Genomic DNA, 24,469 nt, shown 5'->3' on the forward strand with positions numbered 1-24,469 from the left:
GCACATGTGATCCATAGCATCTTGGGAACACTGGGACACAGGTTTAAATCCAGACTCGGCACAGTGGGCTAAGGATCTGGTGTGGCAGCAGCTGCGGATTAGGTTGCAACTACAGTTTGGATATGATCCCTGGCCCAGGAACTCATATGACACGAGGCAACCAAAAAAGCTAAAAAAGCCTAAATAAATAAATAAATAAATAAAAGTATGATTAACCTACCACCCAACCTCAATATTATCTTTTTGTTTGTTTTTTGTCTTTTTTAGGGCTGCATCCGCAGCATATGGAGGTTCCCAGGCTAGAGACTACATCAGAGAAGTAGCTGCCAGCCTATGTCACAGTCAAAGCAATGCCAGATCCAAGCCGCATCTATGACCTACACCACAGCTCACAGAAAGGCTGGATCCTTAACCCAATAAACAAGGTCAGGGATTGAACCCATATCCTCATGGATACTAGTCAGGTTCATAACTTGATGAACCACAACGGGAACTCCAAGTATAATATTATCTTGATAGGAAAAGTTAGATCATTCTATTTCAAATCTGTGCACTATGTAATAAGGCAGTATTTTGCTACATAAAGTGCAAGTTTAAATGTAAATCTGATACTTCCTTTCTTTGAGCTCTGAACTTGGAATGTAGCTCAGCAAGAGAGGAGGTATACTATTGACTTCCCAATACAACTCTGCTGAGCCAGTTCCACAGGGAGTACCATTTGCAGTTTCCTAATTTATTCTATTAGTTACAGTCTAGTCAGTTATAGAATTCTGCCCACAACTCATTCATAAATATTCATATTATGTTGTTATTTCCTTAACCCTTATTAAGTGGTAAAAAGACCCAAATTCTGTTGATGCAACTAGTGAGTATACACTGCACTTTAGAGAGGTTACCTGATAGGCTATTTGCCACATACTATGAATGAAGTTTACTGTTCATTCCATTCAAAGAATCACCCTTTGTAATTTCCAAAGCTTCCTGCAGCAGTCTGATCCAAGCTTTGTAAACTGTGAAAACCATACACCCACTAATGAATCAGGAAAATCTAGCCTCATAAGACTAAGATTGGTAGATCTTTTATTTTTATTGGTTCCTCTTTTAAATCTCACTAAACCAGAAATGGGCAACTTTGCAAACTGTTTCTTAACCATTAACGCTCTATGATATCATCTACAAAGTTTTAAAAATAGATTTACATGTAAAAACATGTCCCTGATTCTACAAAGTACAGAAACTTCTTTGACTCAAATAAGAGGGCTTTGCCAACCCTTTTCAATTCTATGACCACAGGGAACCAAAAGACCCTACAAATGAACCAAAAACACACAAAAAAGTTGAGGAAAGTAAGACCTTTCCCAGGCATTCAACAGGCCCAGGTTTTCCTAGCCTGAGCTTGGCAATATCTCATGGTGTAGAATCAACAAAAAGCAACAGAGATGTGACCTGGCTTGCTAATTTTAGTCTCCATCTAAGAAAAAGGAAAACAAGTGACTTTTCAAACTAAGAAATACTGTGGATACTGTAAATTACTTTATTCAAAGCCCTGGTATTCTGGATTAGTAGCCAACATTAAGAACGGTTAGGTCAATAATCTGTTCTGAGGGCTAGAGTAAGAGGTTTGATTAATCTGAGAATCTGTTTCTATACTTAAAAAATGCAACAGCTAGATTGACACTTTAAAGAAAGCAGACAAAACAAGAGAAGTAGACCCTATGAAAACTCATGGAAACCATAAGATTTTAGGCTAGAAGAGACCTTACCGATACCTATTTAAAGAACAGAGGGGAGTTCCCGTCGTGGCGCAGTGGTTAACGAATCCGACTAGGAACCATGAGGTTGCGGGTTTGATCCCTGCCCTTGCTCAGTGGGTTAAGGATCCGGCGTTGCCGTGAGCTGTGGTGTAGGTCGCAGACGCGGCTCGGATCCCGAGTTGCTGTGGCTCTGGCGTAGGCCAGTGGCTACAGCTCCGATTCAACCCCTAGCCTGGGAACCTCCATATGCCGCGGGAGCAGCCCAAGAAATAGCAACAACAGACCAAAAGACAAAAAAAATAAATAAATAAATAAAAAATAAAGAACAAAGCACCAGGAGTTCAGGTGGTCTCATCTGTGGAGTATGGGCTAGTAATTTAAACTCTTACTTCATATCACCTCTGTACTATAACAATAAATGAAAAAGACATAACGATAAAAAGTTAACTTGGTTTTTCATTAGAAATTGTTTCACAAAGAATGAACAAAATTAATGAACAATGTAAGAAACATTAGGAATACATTATGAACAACTGTATACAAAATATTATTTTTACCTTGGTGTAAAAATTACCCTCTTATAACACACAGGAATACTTTATGAGAAACCAAGTATTGCTTATGAAGCTACTTTATTAAATAAAATTTTACCAGGATTAATGAAGCAAAAATAGATAAAAGTCCCTACTACCAAAAATATCATTTATCCTATTTCCAGATACTGGCATAACTAAACGATACAATCAATATAGAATATCTAACACCAGCTCTTTCTTGTTATAGATGAGAGAACTCAGGGCTAATCAAAGCAAAGAGATTTTTAAAATCCTGTAGCTATACAGGGCAGAAGAAAGGTAGAACTATGTCTGCAAAATTCTAAAATCTAACAAACAATGTGCTGTGTATAAGACAGACTCAGTTTAATCCAAAGACACAAATAAACTGCACGTAAACTAATGAAAAAAGATATTCCATGAAAACACAGTAACCAAGAGAGCTGGTATGTTAAGATCAGATAAAACAGACTTTTTTTTTCTTAAGGGCTACAGGTGCAGCATATGGAAGTTCCCTGGCTAGGGGTCGAATTAGAGCTACAGCTGCCGGCCTTGGCCACAGCCAAGGCAATGTGAGATCTGAGCCACGTCTGCAACCTATACCACTGCTCATGGCAACAAAACATCCTTAATCAGTGAGCAAGACCAGGGATCAAACTTGCATCCTCATGAACACTAGTCAGGTTTGTTACCTGCTAAGCCACAATGGGAACTCCTAAAACAGATTTTTATTTTGTATTTATTTATTTATTTTGTCTTTTGTCTTTTCAGGACTGTCCCCGAACCATATGGAAGTTCCCGGGCTAGGGGTTGAATCAAAGCTACAGCTGACAGCCTGTGCCACAGCCACGCAACTAGGGATCTGAGCCGAGTCTGCAAACTACACCACAGCTCACGGCAATGCCAGATCTTTAACACACTGAGCAAGGCCAAGGATCGAACCCACAACCTCATGGTTACTAGTCAGGTTCGTTAACAACTGAGCCACAAGAAATAAAAACTATTAACCAATATCCCCTGCAAACATAGATGCAAAATCTTTAAGAAGATACTAGCAAATATTAATGGATTATTCACACTGATCAAGTGGGATTTATCCCAGAAATGCAAAGGTGGTTCAACAGGCAAGAATCAATTAATATAACACAACGTATCGATGGAATACAGTAAAAAATGCCAAATGATCATCTCAATTGATACAATAAAAGCAGCTGATGAAATATGACACCCTTTCATGATAAAAACACTCAACATACTAGAAACAGAAACTTCTTAAAGTTGATAAAAGGAATCTAAGAAAATCCAGCATATAACATCACACTAATGATAAAATTCTAAAAACTTTCCGCCTAAGATCAGGAAAAATTTCATTTACAACAATATTCAAAAGGATAAAATATAAAGGAAAAGATTTAACAAAGGAATATAAGACTAAAAACTTCCAACCATTGTTTAAAGAAATAAAAGACCTAAATAAATGTAAAGACACCCTATGTTCATTGATTAAAGACATAATATTGTAGAGATGACAATACACCCCAAACTGAATGCGAATAAAAATCACAATGAGATACCACTTCACATTCACCTAGGCTGGGTGTTTTTTTTTTTTTTTTTTTGTCTTTTTGTCTTTTGTTGTTGTTGTTGCTATTTCTTGGGCCGCTCCCGCGGCATATGGAGGTTCCCAGGCTAGGGGTTGAATCGGAGCTGTAGCCACCGGCCTACGCCAGAGCCACAGCAACTCGGGATCCGAGCCGCCTCTGCAACCTACACCACAGCTCACGGCAACGCCGGATCGTTAACCCACTGAGCAAGGCCAGGGATCGAACCTGCAACCTCATGGTTCCTAGTCGGATTTGTTAACCGCTGCGCCACGACGGGAACTCCATAGGCTGGGTGTTTTTAACTTGTTACCTTTTTTTTTTTTTGGTCATTTAGGGTTGCACCGGTGGCATATGGAGGTTCCCAGGCTAGGGGTCCAATCGGAGCTACAGCTGCTGGCCTACACCACAGCCACGGCAACGTGGATCTGAGCCATGTCAGCGACCTACATCACAGCTCATAGCAATGCCGGATCCTTAACCCACTGAGGGAGGTCAGGGATCAAACCCGCAACCTCATGGTTACTAGTCAAGGCTGGACATTTTTAAAAAGAGAGGGGGAAAAAAACAGGATTGCAGCTGCAGCAGAGCCCCTGGCCAACCATTTCAGCTCCTGAGTCACTGGTGATCCCCCTCAAAAAAGAACAAGTAGGTCAGGAAGCCACACCACAGCCATGAGTTTTAAAGACACAGGAAAGATGTATGTGGAGCAGGAGGTGGTGATTCACCAAATCAGAATCACCTTAATTAGCTGCAACATGAAGTCTCTGGAGAAGGTGTGTGTTGATCTGATCAGACGCACAAAGGAAGAGAATCTCAAGGTGCAAGAACTGGTCTGGATGACTACCAAGACTCTAAGAATAACTACAAGGTAAACTGCTTACACTGAAGGTTCTAAGACTTGGGATCATTTTCAGACGAGGATCCACAGGAAACTCACTGACTTTTACAATCCTTCTGAGATTGTCAAACAGATCACATCCATAAGCTTCAAGCCAGAAATGTAGGCTGAAGTCACCACTGCAGATGCTTAAATCAACCTTTTTAATAAATACATAATCAGTTGTTTTTATTTAAAAAAAAGGGGGGGGATAAACATTGGAAAGGATGGGGAGAAATCAGAAACTTCAGGCATTGGTGGTGGAAACAAAATGGTAAAAGTACTGATAAAAATGTTAAAAAACAGAACTACCATATGATCTAGCAATTTCACTCCTAGGTACCCAAAAGTAAAAAAATCTGTTTACCAAGTAACTTGCACATGAATGTTCATTATATTTGAATATGAACATTATTCAAAATAGTGAAAAAGTGGAATCAATACAAATATCCATGAAATGACTAATGGTTTAGTAAAATATGGTATATTCACACAAGAATATCATTCAGCATAGAAAGAAATGAAGTACTGAATTACGAACTTTGAAAAATTAAGCTACATGAAAAAAGTCAGATAAAAAAGGCCACACACAAAGTATGACTCCATTTACAGGAAATGTCCAGGACAGGCAAGTTCAGAAAAAGAGAAAGCAGATCAATGGTTACCAGAGGAGAGGAAAAACAGGAAGTGACCTTAACTGGTGTGTCATTTTCTCTTGGGATGATGAAAATGTTCTGGAATTAGATATTGGTGATAAATGTTCAACATTATGAATTTACTAAAAGCCACTGGATTATATATAAATGTTCAACATTATGAATTTACTAAAAGCCACTGGATTATATACACTTAAGTGATTACTTCAACTTAAAAATAACCCAAAACAGGAGTTCCCGTCATGGCGCAGTGGTTAACGAATCCGACTAGGAACCATGAGGTTGAAGGTTCAATCCCTGCCCTTGCTCAGTGGGTTAACGATCCAGCGTTGCCTGAGCTGTGGTGTGGGTCACAAATGGGGCTCAGATCCCGCATTGCTGTGGCTCTGGCGTAGGCTGGCAGCTACAGCTCCGATTAGACCCATAGCCTGGGAACCTCCATATGCCGCAGGAGCGGCCCAAGAAATAGCAAAAAAAAAAAATAAAGATAAAAAATTTAAAAAATAAAAATAACCCAAAAGAATAAACTTAAACCTATAAATTAGCAACATATAAATTAAAATAACAGTACTTTCTTTATTCTTATGTCTACATGCTCAGAACCTAGTTCTAAAAACAGGCATCAGATACCTCACAACTATGATAATAACAGTTATGAGACAATTTTTTTTTCTTTCGTCTTTTTAGGGCCGCACCTGCAGCATATGGAGGTTTCCAGTCTAGGGGTCGAATGCAAGCTGTAGCTGCCGGCCTACACTACAGCCACAGCAATGCAGGATTCATGGCGCATCTGTGACCTACACCACAGCTCATGGCAACACCTGATCCTTAACCCACTGAGCAAGGCCAGGGATCAAACCCACAACTTCATGGTTACTAGTCGGGTCTGTTAAACACTGAGTCATGACTGGAATTCCATGAGACAATTCTTAAACTTCTATCATAAAAGAAAGAGATAAAAGAATCATACACTAATTTTTTTTTTTTTGGGGGGGTCTTTTTAGGGCCTCGCCTGTGGCACATGGAGGTTCCTAGGCTAGGGGTAGAATCGAAGGTGCAACTGCTGGCCTGTGCCAGACCCACAGCAATTCTGGGATCTGAGCCGCATCTGCGACCTACACCACAGCTCACGGCAACACCGGATCCTTAACCCACTGAGGGAGGTCAGGGATCAAACCCACATCTTCACGGATACTAGTTGGGTTTGTTAACCACGATGGAAACCCCCATACACTAATTTTTAAGACACAAGTTTGTACTGATCACTGTACTCACTTTTAAGTACAAGTAAACCCAATTATTTTAGCCCGTTGACAGGAAAATACATAGATAGCATCTATTAACCCTGTCCTTGGGCACAGCAGTGACTCACCAAGCTTTTCTGGTTCATCGGGCCCCGTGCCAGCAATACAGCTGCTCTCCAGGCCGTAGGTAGGATCTACTTTCCCAGAGGCTCGAGCTGCTTCTTGAACTTTCTTGACATGAGCCTCTACCAATTCCAGAGGTACCTCCTCCCGGACTCGAGAAAACTCCTCTGTTTAAGAATAAAAATATAACGGTGACCTGGTTTTTTACAAATTTTTGCTTCAATGTAAACAAGGAAATCTGACACAACATTAGTATATCATGAGTAACCGTGACTTTTCTGGGGACTTGATCTGATTTACCCCAGCAAAGGAAGAGGGCCAAAGGAGATTATTATGTACAGTAGTGAAATTCTATGACTCTCACTTTTACATGTCATAGTATCTTGGTACATAAACTAGATTTTTTTGGGGGGGGGGGGCTTTTTGCCTTTTTCTGGGGCCACTCCCTCGGCACATGGAGGGTCCCAGGCTAGGGGTCTAATCTGGCAACACCAGATCCTTAACCCACTGAGCAAGGCCAGGGATCGAACCTGCAACCACATGGTTCCTAGTCAGATTCGTTAACCACTGAGCCAAGACAGGAACTCCAAGATCTTTATATTTCTATCAATAATAATCAAAACTGCTGTCTAAATTTTATCTAACTCTGCTTGCTAGATTTTAATTACGAAAGTACCAAGGATTAAACAAGAAAGTCAAGAAAGGGTTTTATGTTGTGAGAAGCTTCTGTTCAGAATTAATATAATCCAAAAATGTAACATGACTCCTCTTTGCCAGGTATATTAAACTCCAAATGAATCATAAAATATACAATTTTAAGAACTCTATTTTGTTCAGTTCTTTTTTTTTTTTGTTTTTGTTGCTGGTTGTGCCCACAACATTTGTAAGTTTCCCGGGTCAGGGATCAAACCCACACCACAGCAGCAACCCAAGTCACAGCAGTGAAAAGCCAGATCTTTAACTCGCTGTGCTGGGGGGAACTCCTGTTCAGCCAATTCTTTTTTTTTTTAAATGGCCACACCCATGACATACGTAAGTTCCCATGCCAGGGATAGAGTCTGACCCACAGCTTCAGCAAAGGTGGATCTTTCAACCCATAGCATTGGGTCGGAGATCAAACTAGTATCACCTCTGCACTGATCTTAACCCACTGCAAAACAGCAGAAACTCCTGTTTTGCCCAATTCTTAATAAATGCTCTTAGTTTGAAAGCTACTGCATTTTAAGTGTTTTAGTTTATTTTACATTATTTTTTTTGGCCACATCCATGGCACGTGGAAGCTCCCAGCTGTGGCACCACGGGAGCCTTAATCCACTGCACCACAAGGGAACCTCTAAGTGCTTTGGTTTAAAATGCTATAATATTATAAAATACGAGGTATCTTTAAGGAGTAATAATGGATTTTTTATTATTTATATGACTGAAATGAATGTAATAGCTGATAACATTTAAATCTGAGATAGAACTTTCACGAAGGAAAAACATCAAACCATTATCTGAAATTGCCATACTGGCAAAATGGCTTAGGAAAGCCATACCCAAAGCTGCTTTGGCTGCAGCAGATGCCACACGAGGATCCACCACAGACGCCAAAAAAGCAACAGTGCTCATGACTGGGTTTCCCGACTGACTGAAGGGGACAGGCTGGTAGGCCAGGGGCCCTAGAGAAGCATCTGAATTCTCAAGGTATGGGTCCTCAATGGGAAGCCTCAAAAAGTGGAGGATGCATTCATCTTGCGTGCGACTTCCAACATGTTCTGACACTTTGTTCCAATCATCCTTATACATCTCTAGGGCCTATGACAGAAAAAAACAGGAGCTAAAGTTAAAACTTCAGGTAACAAGTAATATTTAATGACATCAGAAGCCTATTACTGTTCATTAGATAGGCTTTAAAAACAATAATGAAAACGCTATACTGTACATAAGAAAATAAGTAGATTTGATTGCTTTCCTTATTAAATTCTCAATTGGTCAAGAAAAACAAAAAGTGTGCATATTATAAAGGAAAAACAACTGGTTGTAAACATAGATTGTAAACACAGAAAATACTATGGAATCTACAAAAAAGGCATTAAACTATAAAGTTTAGCAAGTTCATTGGTTAGAAGGGTAATAGAAATATATTTCTACATACACTAGCAATGAAAAATGTTAAGTTGGAAAAGTATTTAAAATGACACAAAAATGAAATACTTAGGAATAAATATAATGAAGAATATATGCTACTCATATGCTGGAAAAAATTAAAAATGCTGAGAAATCAAAGACCTAAATAAATGAAGCCATACACTGTGTTCATTCACTAGAAGATTCAATGTTGTCTGTTTTTTATGGCTACACTGGCAGCAAGTGGAAGTTCCCTGGCTAGGGACTGAATCCAAGCCTCGGCTTCAACACCAGATCCTTTAATCTGCAGTGCTGGTCAGGGGACTGAACCCATGCCTCTGCAGCGACCAGAACCACTACAGTTGGATTCTTAACCCACTGTGCCACAGTGGGAACTGTAAGTCTCAATACTGTTAAAATGTCAATTCTCTCCAAATTAAACTACAGATTCAATACCATCTCAATCTCCAAACTTTTTTGTTAGAAATTAAGAAACTGATACTAAAATTTATAAAGTATATATATTTCTGGTTTAAAATTTGTTAAATTTTTAGAGAAAATACTGAAAAACTCCAACAAAACTAGAAAAAGCACCTCCAAAGGGAATAGGGATTGAATGGTATGAAGAAAAAGAGAAATATGTCATGTTAAGAAAGTCAAGGAATGAACTGGGTAAAAAGAATCTGATAGTTGACCAAAGTTGCTACTCTCATGTGGTTCTCTCTAGAACCATGACTATCAACTGGGGCAATTATGCCTCCTTGGGATCATGTGGCAATGTCTGGAGACATTTTTGGGTGACACAACTGGGGAGGTGCTAATGGCATCTAGCAGGCAGAAGCCATAGATGCTGCTGAACATTCTACATACACCTAAGAGCCCCCACATCAACAATAAAAAAATACCTGGATCAAATGTCAACAATTGAATGGCAATCTTACTGCGGAGCCTAATCTGCAGATACAGCTGTAAGAGGAGCTAGCCACGATGAGGGTTCTCTCCATGTTTATTGCCTCAGTGAACTTTTTTACTTTTTTTTTTTTCTTCTTTTTAGAGTTGCACCTCCAACATATAGAAGTTCCCAGCATGGAGTCAAACTGGAGCTGCAGCTACTGGCCTATTCCACAGCCACAGCAATCCCAGATCCAAGCCACATCTGCGACCTATGCGGCAGCATCTGGCAGCGCTAGATCTTTAACCCATTGAGCAAGGCCAGGAATCGAACTTGCATCCTCATGGACACTATGTCAAGTTCTTAACCTGCTGAGCCACAAGGGGAACTCCACCTCAGTGAATTATTAACTCTGGGCTCTAACGGCTGTACTGGGCTTTCTTTCTCACTGGAGTGGTAGAGGACTCTCTAAAAACCAAGACAGAAAATCACCTTAGTCATTAAATTCCTTGAAAACAGGCTAATTCTGGGTTTCCTCTGGACAGTCAGTGGTTTCAGGTAGTTCTAAAAGGAATTGCTTAGAAATAAGTTCCAGCCTATGAAAAAAAACCAAAATTCTATCAATCTAACTAGGGTCCTTGGGGCCAGAAACATAAATAACATCATCTTAAGTTTCAGATTATGAGGGGAACTTTTGTTTTGTTTTGTTTTGTTTTTGTCTTTTTAGGGCTGCACCTGCAGCATATGGAGGTTCCCAGGCTAGGGGTGGAAATGGAGCTGTAGCCACTGGCCTACACCACAGCCACAGCAACACCAGATCTGAGGTGCATCTGCGACCTTCACAACAGCTCAAGGCAACACTGGATCTTTAACCCACTGAGCGAGGCCAGGGATCGAATCTGGGTCCTCATAAACGCTAGTCAGATTCGTTTCCGCTGAGCCACAATGGGAACTCCTGAGTGGAGATTTTCTTGACATGTTCTAGCATAACCTTTTCAAATGAACTTGCTATTTAAAATTTTTTCTTTATTTATTTTCCTTCAGCCAGTAAAAAATAAGAAAATTCACAAAGTTTTTTTCGGAGCATACCAAAGAAAACTGCTTGCAAAATTCAAGCACAAGTGAGCATCCAGAAAAGCAGAAAGGTGAGAAACAGTGAAGTTCAGAGACTAGGCACTGACAGGAGCACTACCTAAGAGGGACAGACTGAAGAGATATTTTCAAAACAGAACATGGTGAAAGACTGGCCAGGAAGGAGGGGAAGGGTGATGTACAGAGAAAAGTCATTAGTAGACATTTTGGAGTTTCTGCTGTGGCGCAGTGGAAACAAATCGACTAGGAGACATGAGATTGCGGGTTCAATCCCTGGCCTTGCTCAGTGGGTTAAGGATCCGGCGTTGTTGTGAGCTGTGGTATAGATCGCAAACAAGGCTCGGATCTCTCATTGCTGTGGCTGTGGCGTAGGCTGGCAGCTACAGCTCTGATTTGACCCTTAGCCTGGGAACCTCCATGTGCTGCGGGTGCGGCCCTAAAAAGCAAAAAAAAAAAAGTCATTAGTAGACATTTTACACTACAAAAAAAAAACACCTTCATTCCTTCTGTCATCACTGGGGTTTGCACCACTGCTTACCTAGATTCTTAGAACTGCCTTTCTCTCTCTCTTTAAACTCACCCTTCTTCCTGTTGCTAGAGTAAAGTATGTTTCACACTGGACACTGTTCCTCTTCTGCTTAAAACTATTTCAGTGCTCATCATTGTCTTACAGAATTAAGACCGGAGTTCCCATCATGGCTCGGTGGTTAAAGAATCTGACTAGGAACCATGAGGTTGTGGTGAGCTGTGGTGTAGGTCAAAGACCCAGCTCAGATCCCACGTTGCTGTGGCTGTGGCGAAGGTTGGCAGCTGCAGCTCCCATTGGACCCCTAGCCTGGGAACCTTCATATGCTGCAGGTGCAACCCTAGAAAAAAAGGCAAAAAGACAAAAAAAAAAAAAAAAATTAACACTGAATAGGACCAAGACTCTGCTACCATCTTCCACCCAACCTCTCTACTCTTTAATGTTCTAGGAATACCCAGATCCTGCAACACTCTTCTTAAGTATTTTGCCTATGTATGGTTTGTTCTGCACTAGAACTATGATGTAACAGACCAACAGTGGCATCCCACTCCCAAGAGTTGTCCATTATATCTTATAGCCACTTCTCTATATACATGCCCGTTCTAGGTATACCTCAAATTGTGTTTTAATCTGTTTCTTATCACCCACTAGACTATGAATCCCTTAACTGTAGAGACTATGGCCTAGTCATCTCAACATGCAGCGTCTGCCACATTCCTGAAATATAGTACCCAATAAAATTTGCTCAGCTTAACCACAGGTAACTAGACCAAACCTGAAAATGAATTTGACTTTCCCATGGCTCTGAATATTTTTTAAAAATTATTTTTTTAAAAAAGGCTTTTCCTGAAGACATTTTTTTACTAGAAGATATACTCATCGAAAGTGTAATTCAAGGGAGTCCCCTCTGTGGCACAATGGGTTAAGGATCGACTGCAGCAGGTTGCTGCAGAGGCGAGGATTCAATCTCTGGCCTGGAAACTTCCATATGATGGGTGTGGCCATTAAAAAAATAATTAAAGTGTAATTCAAAATTACACAGGAAGATAAGCAACATGGATTTACTGTATAGCACAGGAAACTATATTCATTATAATAGCTTATAATTGAAAATAATCTGAAATATATATATATATATATATATAACTGAATTACCCTGCTGTACACCTGAAACTAATACAATATTGTAGATCAAGTATATTTCAATAAAAAAATTACACAGGAAAAAATATTTATTGCATTGCATATCAAATAAATGTATATCAAGTACAAGCACAGTGTAAGAAAATCTTTGATGACGCTTAATGACTATCTTCTAATGCTATTGTTTCTATTATTGAGCCAGTATAAAATATGTGACAAACTCATCTAGTGATCAGTGTCAGTAACTCCAAAGGATTTTATTTACAGATACAAGAGTTTATGTCCATTATCTAAGGGACCATGATAACAAAGCATGAGAAAGCAAAGCAAACAAGAGAAAGACTCATGTTAACGAGGGAGAACCAACAAGCTCACAGATTCAAGTTTTATCAATTTCAAGTCCTGGGACAATTATAAATGACTGGGAAGAATGCTGTAATCTGGAGAGATGGGATTAAGATGACAGAATAGAAGGACTGGAGCTCAACTTCTCTCCTAAAAACAATGAAATTACAACCAAATGCTGAGCAATCTTCAACCAAATGGACTGGAAACTTTCAAAAAGATATCCTACTCCAGACAACAAAGAGGAGGCCACATCAAGAGGGAGGAGCGGCAATCACATGATATAAGCAACCCCATACCTCCTAGGTGGGAAGCCCCACAGACTGGAAAGTAACTGTATCACTGAGACTAACCTACAGGAGTGAGAGTTCTGAGCCCCATGTCAAGTCCCCACACCTGGTGATTCGGTATTGGGAGAAAGAGCCCCTGGAGCATCTGGCATTGAAGGCCCAGTGGGGCTTGTAAGCAGGAGCTCCAAGGGACTGGGGGAAACGGAGACCCCATTCTTAAAAGGCACACACAGACTTTCATGTGCACTGGGTCCCAGGGCAAAGCAAAGTCTCTATAAGAATCTGGGTCAAACCTGACCGCAGTTCTTTGAGGATCTCCTGGAAAAACAGTGGGAGGGATCGGGAGCTTGGGCTTATCAGACACAACTTAGAATAGATTTACAAGGAGATCCTGCTGAATAGCATTGAGAACTTTGTCTAGATACTCATGTTGCAACAGAACAAAGGGTGGGGGAAAAACTGTAATTGTAATGTATACATGTAAGGATAACCTGACCCCCTTGCTGTACAGTGGGAAAATAAAAAAATTATAAAACAAAAAAACAAAAAAACAGGAGGTGAATGTGATTTGGTGTGGGGGAAGGGCACTGGAAGCAAAGCTCTTGGGAATAGACCATTTTGGGAAAATCTAGCCCCACCCATCAGTCAGCACTGAGAAGCCCCAGGCCAAACAACAATCCAGGTGGGATCACAGCCCCACCCAGCAGTAAACAGGCGGCCTAAAGACCCCCCAAGCAAACAGGCAGCCTCTAATCTCACCCAGAGATAAAGCCCCACCATCAGAGGATTTAGAAACAGCTCTACCTACCAGTGGGCAGGCACCAGTCCCTCCCATCAGGAAGCCTACAGCAAGGTCCCCATGCACCAACTTCAGCCACCGGGGTGGGGGAGGGGGAGTGGACACCAGAAGTAAGAAAGGCTACAACTCTATTATTTGTAAAAAAGTCACCATACCAAAAACCTATAAAAATGAAAAGACAGAGAACTACAACTCAGATAAGGGAGAAAGAAAAAACCCCAGAAAAATAGCTGGGTCATTAAGAGATTCTCAGCTTCCAGAAAAAAGAATTTAGATTGTTGATGCTGAAGATGATGCATGACATTGGAAATAAATTGGAGGCAAAGAAGGATAATTTACAGTAAACACTAAACAAAGAAATACAAGATATAAAACTTAAGCAAGAAGAGATGCAAAATACAATAACTGAAATAAAAAATTCATTAGAAGCAGTCAACAGCAGAATACAGGAAGCAGAAGAACGAATAAGCGAGGTAGAGGACATATTAGTGGAAATCACAGATTAGTGGAAATTACAGATGAGAAAAAAGATTGAAAACAAATTAAGAGTCTCAGAGAACTCTGGGACAACGTTAAAAAGACCAACATCTGTATTATAGGGGTGCCAGAAGGAGAAGAGAGAGAGAAGGGGACAGAAAAAATATTTGAAGAGATAATAGCCAAAAACTTCCCTAACATGGGAAAGGAACCCCTCACTCAAATCCAGGAAGCACAACATCCTGAAAAAGAAAAATGGAGCTGGAGGAATCAGGCTCCCGGACTTCAGGCTATACTACAAAGAACAGTCATCAAAACTGTATAGTACTGGCACAAAGACAGAAATACAGATCAGTGGAACAGGATAGAAAGCCCAGAATTAAACCCACACGCCCACAGCCAACTAATCTATGACAAAGGAGGCAAGAATATACAATGGAGAAAAGACAGCTTGTTCAATAAGTGGTGCTGGGAAAACTGGGCAGCCACATGGAAAAGAATGACATGAGAACACTCCCTAACACCATACACAAAAAGAAACTCAAAATGGATTAAAGACCTGGATATAAGACCAGATACTATAAAACTTAGAGGAAAACATAGGCCGAACTCTCTGACATAAATAACAGCAACATCTTCTAAGATCCACCTCTTAAGAGTAATGACAGTGAAAACAAAAATAAACAAATGGTACCTAATTAAACTTAAAAGTTTCTGCACAGCAAAGGAAACCCTTAGAAAAACGAAACGACAACCCACAGAGTGGGAGAAAATCTTTGCAAATGAACCGAGTGACAAGGGATTAATCTCCAACGTGTATAAACACCTCCTACTGCTCAACACCAAAAAAACAAACAACCCCATCAAAAAATGGGCAGAAGATCTAAACAGACAGTTCTCCAAAGAAAACATAAAGGTGGCCAAAAAACACATGAAAAGATGTTCAACATCACTTATCATTAGAGAAATGCAAATCAAAACCACTATGAAGTACCACCTTACACCAGCCAGAATGGCCATCATCATAAAGTCTACAAACAATAAGTGCTGGAGAGGGTGTGGAGAAAAAGGAATCCTGTTACACTGTTGGTGGGATTGTAAATTGCTGCAACCACTGTGGAAAACAGTATGGAGATTCTCAGAGATTCTCAGGGATTCCCAGCAATCCCACTCCTGGGCATCTATCCAGAGAAAACCATGACTTGAAAAGACACATGTACTCCAATGTTCACTGCAGCAATACCTGCAACATCCAAGACGTGGAAACAACCTAAACATCCATCGACAGAAGGGTGGATAAAGAAGATTTGGTACATATACACAGTGGAATATTACTCAGCCATTAAAAGAAATGAAATACAGGCATTTTTAGCAACATGGATGGACCTACAAATTATCACACTAAGTGAAGTCAGTCAGACAATGAGACACCAACATCAAATGCTTTCACTTACATGTGAATCTAAAAAAAAGGACAGAATGAACTTCTTTGCAGAACAGATACTGACTCTCAGACTTTGAAAAACTTACGGTTTCCAAATGAGACAGGTTGGGGGGTGGGAGGATGCACTGGGGGTTTGGGATGATAATGCTATAAAATTGAGTTGTGATGACTGTTGTACACCTATAAATGTAATAAAATTCATTAAGTAATAACAAAAAAGAACACTGTAGTCAGTTGTGGACTTAAAAGAAATCACGATTGCTTCTTTAAAAAAATCCCCTTAACCACTATGGAATAGAATGATGCCATAAAGGCGTCCTTCCGTCTGGAGCCCTGACTCTATCAATGCAATTTCTAACTGCTCAAAGAATTGCATTAGCCTTCTGTGGCTTCTTATACTGATGATACTTTCTTGGGTGAAACACCTTAAATTCCTCATACATTTTACAAATAAAATCTTAACCAAGTCTCCATCTTCTTGATGTGTGCCTATCTACTAATTAAAGATCTTTTTCAAACTACATTCATTTGTCCAATATATAGATTCTACTTTGGTTATCTGCAACTGAAATTATGCCTCTAATATTTGTAGTAAAACAATGAACTGAACACAACCAAACATCCCATACACAACCTGCAGCATCCCATACAAGAACTGTGCACTCTGGTAAGAAATCATATCAAATAAAGTCTTTTTTTAATAAAAGCAGTTGTCTCAAAATAATCCCAAATATCTGGGAAAGTGCATGTGTGATATACTTGACCAATAAAATGGTAGGGATGGGGGTAGGGACAATAAACCCTAGTGAGTCTTTGAGATTTATCTATTAATTAGGGAGAAACTGAACTTTTAGTTATAAATCCATTAAAATTTTTTCATCTAACTTCATGTTCTTAAGCTATTAATTACTGATAAATAAAGTATAAAAATAGAAGGTGTTAGCAGTAAACAATGCTGTTGAGAAGTCTTTTACTTCACATGTTGATTCAACTGCAGGTTTAAAAGAAAAATCAACCATTGCACAGGTTCCACCTGCAGGAGAGAATATGCACTATTGTGTAAGGATACTGTGGTTTTCTTGGGAATGTTCAGAGTAAACAGTAGCTCAGCCATTCTGACCTCACTCTGTATTTACCATCCACTAATCTAAATGTAGAAGAGAAAATACTGAGTATCACTGTGCCCCAAGGAAAAGTGACCAAAAGATTGTTGTTCCAGGTGGTACTGTGCAATTAAATTTCTCCTCAGAGCCCAATGATTCTAAAACAGCAATACAAAAGCATATTCCATGCTCCCCCTACAAGTACTGAGACTTTTAAATTAGTACCCATGGCACATATGACTAGACAAAATAGCCCTAAAATAAATAAAAAGGGGCTGAGAAAAGAGGCTCTCTACATTATCACTGAAACTGAATGGACAAGTGAGAATAAACGAAAATAGTGGTAAAAACTCAGAAAGAACAATCTCTTTGAATTTTGATCCAGAGATACACACATACAGACAGAGAGATTAAGAAGCGAGAACAAGGAAAAGTAGAAGAGTGTTAAAAAGAAAAAGAGCTAATATACCACTGAAACTTCTTAATGAACAAAGCAATATAGAAATGTGAGACGGAGTTCCCGTCATGGCGCAGTGGTTAACGAATCCGACTAGGAACCATGAGGTTGCGGGTTCGGTCCCTGCCCTTGCTCAGTGGGTTGACGATCCGGCGTTGCCGTGAGCTGTGGTGTAGGTTGCAGACGCGGCTCAGATCCTGCGTTGCTGTGGCTCTGGCGTAGGCCGGTGGCTACAGCTCCAATTGGACCCCTAGCCTGGGAACCTCCACATGCCGCGGAAGCGGCCCAAAGAAATAGCAAAAAAGACAAAAAAAAAAAAAAAAAAAGAAATGTGAGACGATCATCAGGCTTAGCATATTCCAAAGCGTGGTCTGGAGACCCACGGAGCACCAGACCCTGTCACAGGGACCAATATCATTTTCAGAATAATACTAGGTCATTATTGCCTTTTTCATTATGTTGACATTTGCACAATGGTGCAAAAGCATTGGTGCGTGAACCACTAGCTCCTCTGCATCAATTAAAGCAGTGGTACAAGACTTTCTTAACTGTCCCTTTATTCTTCATTGTCACATATTTGCAAAAGCAAAATAGGTCAACTTTACTTAAACATTTCTTTGATGAAACACTAAAAATTATTCATTTTATTGAATCTAAATACTTAAGTCCATGTATCTTTAACATAGGAGGTAAGAAACGGGAGGTAAAAGAGGACTAAATACCAACTCTCAAAGCATGATATTGTCTATAGGAAAAGCATTTGTGAGACTGAGTGTTAGCTCAAAGAGACACTCTTTTCATTGAATATCATTTTTACTAGAATGCATGGCTAACACACCATGGTTTTACAGACACAGATATCTGGCATACATTTTCTCAAAATACATGATTCTCAAAAGTGTCACTACAAGGAAAACAACTGATAATGTTCATTGTCAATGATTAAGTGAAAGTTAGAATTCTAAAAAACACATCTCTGCCATGAAAGCTTGTTCTGCTCTTTACAAGACTTTTTTTCTAAAGAGACTGGTAGTTAGTATTCTCAAATTAGATCTGATATTGCATAATGAACTGTATCAACATTTGGAAAATTTTCATAATTCAGTAAATCAGTATTTTCCAATTTATCAATGAAAGATGTTACACAATTATATATGGATTAAAAGATCCACTATTAATTAGTGCAAGAGAGACCAATGGATTCCATGCTACAAATAACCCTTAAAAAGCTACGAACAGTCAAGTTTTAACGTAGTACAAGCATACCTCAGAGATGTTGCAGATTCAGTTCTGGACCACTGCAGATGTCACAGAGAATGTTGCAAATGAACCAAGTCACACAGATATTTTGGTTTCCCAGTGCATATAAAATTTATGTTTACACTAACTGCAGTCTGTTAAGTGTACAATAGCATTATTTCTTTTAAAAAGTATGTATCTTAGTATAAAAATACTTTATTGCTAAAAAAAGCTAACCATCATCTGAGCCTTCACTGAGTTATAATACAATCTCTGCAGCAGTAACAGCAAAGACCACTATACAGATCACTATAACAAATATAATAAGTTCGACATATTGCTAGAATTACCAAAATATGACAGAGACACAAGGTGAGCAAATATTGTTGGAAAAATGGCACCAATAGACTTGCTTAACACAGGGTTTACACAAACCTTCAATTTGTTAAAAAAGGGGGGAGGGAAAAGCTTGTATCAAAGAATATCCATAATTATCTGAAAAGGCAATTAAGATTTTCCTCCTGCTTCCAACTACATGTCCAGGTGATACCAGATTTTCTTTTCTTTCTTTTTTTTTTTTTTTTTCTTGCTTTTTAGGGCTACATATGGAAGGTCCCAGGGTAGGGGTTTAATTGGAGCTGCGGCTGCCAGCCTATGCCACAGCCACAACAACGCCAGATCCAAGATGCACCTGTGACTTATGCAGCAGCTTGCAGTAACACCGAATCCTTAATCCAATGTGCAAGGCCAGGGAGCGAACCTACATCCTCCTGGATACTAGTCAGGTTCTTAATATGCTAAGCCACTATAACTCCCAGATTTTCTTAATATACTTAACATAACTGACAGTAAAGCAAATGTGAAATCGGCTGTATTCTAAAAGGATAAACATTAAAGATTTGCTAAAATGTAAAATGCTACACTTTTTACTAATACCTTTTGTTTTCCAAAAGCTGTTTTTCATGAAAATATTAAATGTGTTAACTTTATAGGGGTTTGTGGAGCTCCCGTTGTGGCGCAGTGGTTAACGAATATGACTAGGAACCATGAGGTTGCGGGTTCGATCCCTGCCCTTGCTCAGTGGGTTAACGATCCGGCGTTGCCATGAGCTGTGGTGTAGGTGCATACGCGGCTCAGATCTTGCGTTGCTGTGGCTCTGGCGTAGGCCGGTGGCTATAGCTCCAATTCGACCCCTAGCCTGGGAACCTCCATACACTGCTGGAGCGGCCCAAGAAATGGCAAAAAGACAAAAAAAAAAATAAATAAATAAAGGGGTTTGTTATTTTTAAGTGAATTAAAATTTTTTCTTAGTTTTCTTTTTTTGGTCTTTTTTTTGCCTTTACTGGGGCCACTCCCGTGGTATATGGAGGTTCCCAGGCTAGGGGTCTAATTGGAGCTGTAGCCGCCGGCATACACCAGAGCCACAGCAATGCGAGATCTGAGCCTCGTCTGTGACCTACACCGCAGCTCACGGCAACACCAGATCCTTAACCCACTGAGCAAGGCCAGGGATCAAACCCGAAACCTCATGGTTCCTAGTCAGATTCGTTAACCACTGCACCACGACAGGAACTCCTCCAGTTTTAATTTTTAATACAGGAAATACTGATAAAGTTAACATATGTTAAATTTTTTGGAGTCCTCAATAAAATTTTTAAAACTTCAAGTGCCTCCTGAGACCAAGAAGTTGGAGAACTGCTGATCTCATCTAATCTTTTATTTGACACTTAATTCCTAAATCATGTATTTTACACATGATATATAAGTTTGGATCACATGGAATGCCCCAGTGAAAGGGAGCTCTCTTCCTGCGCTGCTTTTTTTTTTTTTTTTTTAAGGGCCACACCTGAGGCATATGAAGGTTCCTAGGATAGGGATCTAATCAGAACTACAGCTTCCGCCCTAAGCCACAGCCACAGCAACACAGAATCTGAGCCACGTCTGCAACCTACACCACAGCTCTCGGCAACGCTGGATCCTTAACACACTGAGCAAGGCCAGGGATCAAACCTGAAACCTCATGGTTCCTAGTCTGATTCATTTCTGCTGAGCCACAATGGGAACTCCCCATTAATTCCCTGCTTTAATGTTATAGTTATAACTGGTGTAGATGCTGCTAGTAAATTACCTGTAGCAATCATCAACTTCCTCCAAGCTGATCCCACTATTGAAACTAGAATGTCAAGTATTTGTTTTCTCAAGATAACATGCAGTACTAGATGTTTATGAGACCCACTGTGATCACTGAGATAGAAAGGAAAGACCGATAAGGGGCTTCTGGGAAAGCTTTTCCTTCCAAGAAGAGAAGTCCCCAGAGGTACCTTTTCCATTTCTCTTGCTATTTTGAATGGGGATATGAAGCTTGCAACTAACCAGGCTTCCTGTGACCAGAAAGCAGAGAAAAAAATGTGGAAATCTAAGGAAGGTAGAACAAAACAACAGGAAAGCTAGGGACCTGGCAATATCACTAATCAGTGGAAAGAATCTTGGAACTCTCAATCTGAAAAAACCAACGTCCTTTTGGTTAATACTGCTAGTCAGATTTTCTGTTTCATGTAGGCAAGAACATTGCTAACAGATTTAATGATAAACTTTTTCATATAGTCCTAATTCAGCTCCCACACTTTATATTCACAATATAATGTATATAAAGTACATAAATATAATGTGTATAAAGTATTGTCACGAAGTCTCCATTTTAACCCAACAGTTGTTATTCTATAACTAAATACAAACGGTCCTTCTTGAGAAATGGCTGATAAATCTGAAACCAAATATTCTCTTTTTTCTACCCTCCAGAGTAGAAATAACTCTGAGATTTACTTAGGTAAGTATTTGCAAGAATCTCCAGGAGTTCCCGTCGTGGCGCAGTGGTTAACGAATCCGACTAGGAACCATGAGGTTGCGGGTTCGGTCCCTGCCCTTGCTCAGTGGGTTAACGATCCGGCGTTGCCGTGAGCTGTGGTGTAGGTTGCAGACGCGGCTCGGATCCCGCGTTGCTGTGGCTCTGGCGTAGGCCGGTGGCTACAGCTCCGATTCGCCCCCTAGCCTGGGAACCTCCATATGCCGCGGGAGCGGCCCAAGAAATAGCAAAAAAAAAAAAAAAAAAAAAAAAAGAATCTCCAAAGACATGAATAAATTTCAGAAAGTATTTACTATGCTAACTGACAAAAATACCATCCACTATTACTGGTTTACTACAGTCTTCTGCTTTCATGAACAGGATAATGGTTTCAATGGCAGATATGTTTGTCTATTTCTCTGAAATCCTTCTGGAAAATATGGAAGCTGTACACTCATATGCTCATAGCACTGGGGAACTAATATACAATGACTGAGGTGGGCAAAGTTAAGAAAAACTGGCATCTAAAGAAATGCCCCACTTCAAAGGAACATCTGCCATTCAAGGCCAGCCAATCATTGCTATGTGAGAATGAAGGCCCAGGTTGCCAGATCTTCTCATTTTGGAATAAGAGTTAGAAAGCCAGACTACTTTCGAAGAGTTACAATATTTGCTTAAATGCTCGCAACAGATTTAAAAGAAAAAAATCAACCTGAGCCAAAATAACACATATCCAGGCTTGATCTCTCCACTGACGGTCAGCACATCACCTCTACTGCAGATATTTAAACTCTAAAAGCCCAAAAAAAGTCTATTAAAATTCATTACATGGAATGAAAATTTTCAGTATAAATTCCAAAAGCATATTTAAAATGCTAGCCACAGAAACTTAAATGAGGTCCTGCTTATATAGCACAGGGAACTATATCTAGTCACTTGTGATAGAACTTAATGGAGGATAATGTGAGAAAAAGCATGCATATATATGTATGAATGGGTCACTGTGCTATACAGCAAAATTTGACAGAACGCTGTAAATCAACTGTAATAAAAAAAGAAACTTAGCACCCAATTCATACGAATAAAGGGGCTCCATCATTAATCTGCTTACCTCAAGAAGTAGAAGGGTCTCCTGTTCAGTCCATTCTCTTCCAGCACTAGCACCTTTGCTCTAAAGAAACAAATACAGAAATTATTTATTCATTCCTAAAGCTGAATACAGATTTCAGCAGGATTCCTTTCTAAATTCTGGGGACTATTTTATGCAAACAATCATTACTTTATAGGAAAAAACACACAAGGAACCTCAACTCCCAACAGAAAGGCTAGTTTATTTCAAATATTTCTTGCTCTCTACAAAGGACTCACAACTACTTCAACATATTATTTCCATTATTTGGATATTTAAAAATACCTTTTGAAACTACAATGACATAGTATTTTAATGCATACTATACGTGAGCTATATTACAAACATAATACAAAAATTTGGTATAGCTTAAAGGTGGCACTTTTCCCATATTTCAAGGACAAACTGTACCACATATAATGAGCCCTAAGAGACTGTTGACTCCGATTGCAGCCTATTATCTCATTTTAACATCTCTCAATTGATAGGATTTCCAAGTGATTCCCTAAATGACAAATCACCTCTTCCATGAAAATCCTTTATAACTCATAATTCACATGAGCATGGCGTTATAAGAAAGCTGAATTTGTGTTATATAAAAATCAGCTGATTCACACTTCTTGATTTGCAGATGACTAGTTATGTGGTATTCTTGACACTATTCTTTAGCCACATATTTTAGTAATTCAAAACACACCTTCTAACGTATTATCCCTTCTCTGAAAATTCCATTTTGGGAGATAACAATTTAAGAAATGAAGAGAAAATCTCTCTTGTCTGTGATTTCCTTGTTTTGTCAATAAAGTTTCTCAATTCATTTGACTCAACCTTTGTACGCAACTGTGCTACACACTGCAGGTAGTTCTCCAGAATATTCAATCCATATCATTATGAAATATTTGGTCATTTCCAAAAAATACACTAAAAATAACTACAGAATAAAAAGGGGACTCTAAGAATTTCAGGATTAAAGTCCTAAAGTATGCCCTGGCAAAAAAGAAAAGATACATTTAGCTGTAACTTGCAATACATTGCTCAGATTCCTTGAAGATTACATTAAGAGAATCAAAAGCGACTTTTTTTCCCCTTCACATCGGGAGCTCCAAAGGCTACATTTTTAATGAACAAACATTGATCAGATTTGGAGCTTCAGAAGTACAAAATTTATCAACAATTTATCTAAATTCTGAAAGATAAAACTTAAATATACGGAAAATCTGTATAACCTAGATATGAATGACATCTATAGGAAAGGTCCACAGCAACCTTTTCCAAATTTCTTAGCTACAAAATATAGAAAGGGTTTTCTCCATTCCTACTGACTTAAAACAGTAAATGTTTCCCTCTTGATTTCAACTGGCTCAGGGAAGAGCTGCATTAACATCATCAGGGCCAGGGTTTCCACATGACTTGAGAAATTTTTTCTTTTGTATTTACTGAGGTATAATACATGTACATCAAAACACAAATCTTAAGTCTATAGTTTGACAATTTCTGCAACACACCCATGTAACCACCACGCAAAATCAACACCCAAAAGGCTCCCCCACTTTAGACTTCCATTTGATACCAACACACTAAAAACACAAACTATTTTGAATTGTACAATCATGGTTAATTTTTCTTTGATCTGAATTGTATACTAAAAAAACCACACAGTATGTAGTTGATGGGTCTGGCTTTCAACCACATTTTTCTATAAAGAAGTAGACCATTTCATTTTTGTGTCATATTACATTGTTTGAATAAACCATAATTTATCAACTATCC

General features: G+C 39.3%; 1 protein-coding gene and 1 pseudogene across 4 annotated transcripts in view; one reads left to right on the forward strand and one right to left on the reverse strand.

Moving 5' to 3' along the window:
- The window catches only part of SMARCC1 (SWI/SNF related, matrix associated, actin dependent regulator of chromatin subfamily c member 1), a 166,999-nt gene that overhangs the window by 55,402 nt on the left and 87,128 nt on the right, over positions 1 to 24,469 (reverse strand). For 3 of the 4 annotated variants that reach the window (XM_084988231.1, XM_021068731.2, XM_084988232.1), the window contains 3 exons: positions 22,682 to 22,741; positions 8,351 to 8,609; positions 6,818 to 6,979 (listed from right to left, as the gene is read on the reverse strand). In XM_084988231.1, coding sequence (XP_084844357.1) covers positions 6,818 to 6,979; positions 8,351 to 8,609; positions 22,682 to 22,741 — 481 coding nt within the window. Of the gene's footprint in view, positions 1 to 6,817; positions 6,980 to 8,350; positions 8,610 to 19,282; positions 19,766 to 21,607; positions 22,742 to 24,469 lie in introns of those variants that run through there. The other variant, XR_014823048.1, reaches the window with a different exon arrangement.
- Positions 4,584 to 4,943, forward strand: LOC100518805 (small ribosomal subunit protein uS10 pseudogene; annotated as a pseudogene).

Source organism: Sus scrofa, chromosome 13 (assembly GCF_054392235.1).
Source record: "Sus scrofa isolate SSC_HxYL_T2T_F1_AM1 chromosome 13, Sscrofa_HxYL_maternal_Yorkshire_Landrace_v2.0, whole genome shotgun sequence".
Taxonomy (NCBI): domain Eukaryota; kingdom Metazoa; phylum Chordata; class Mammalia; order Artiodactyla; family Suidae; genus Sus; species Sus scrofa.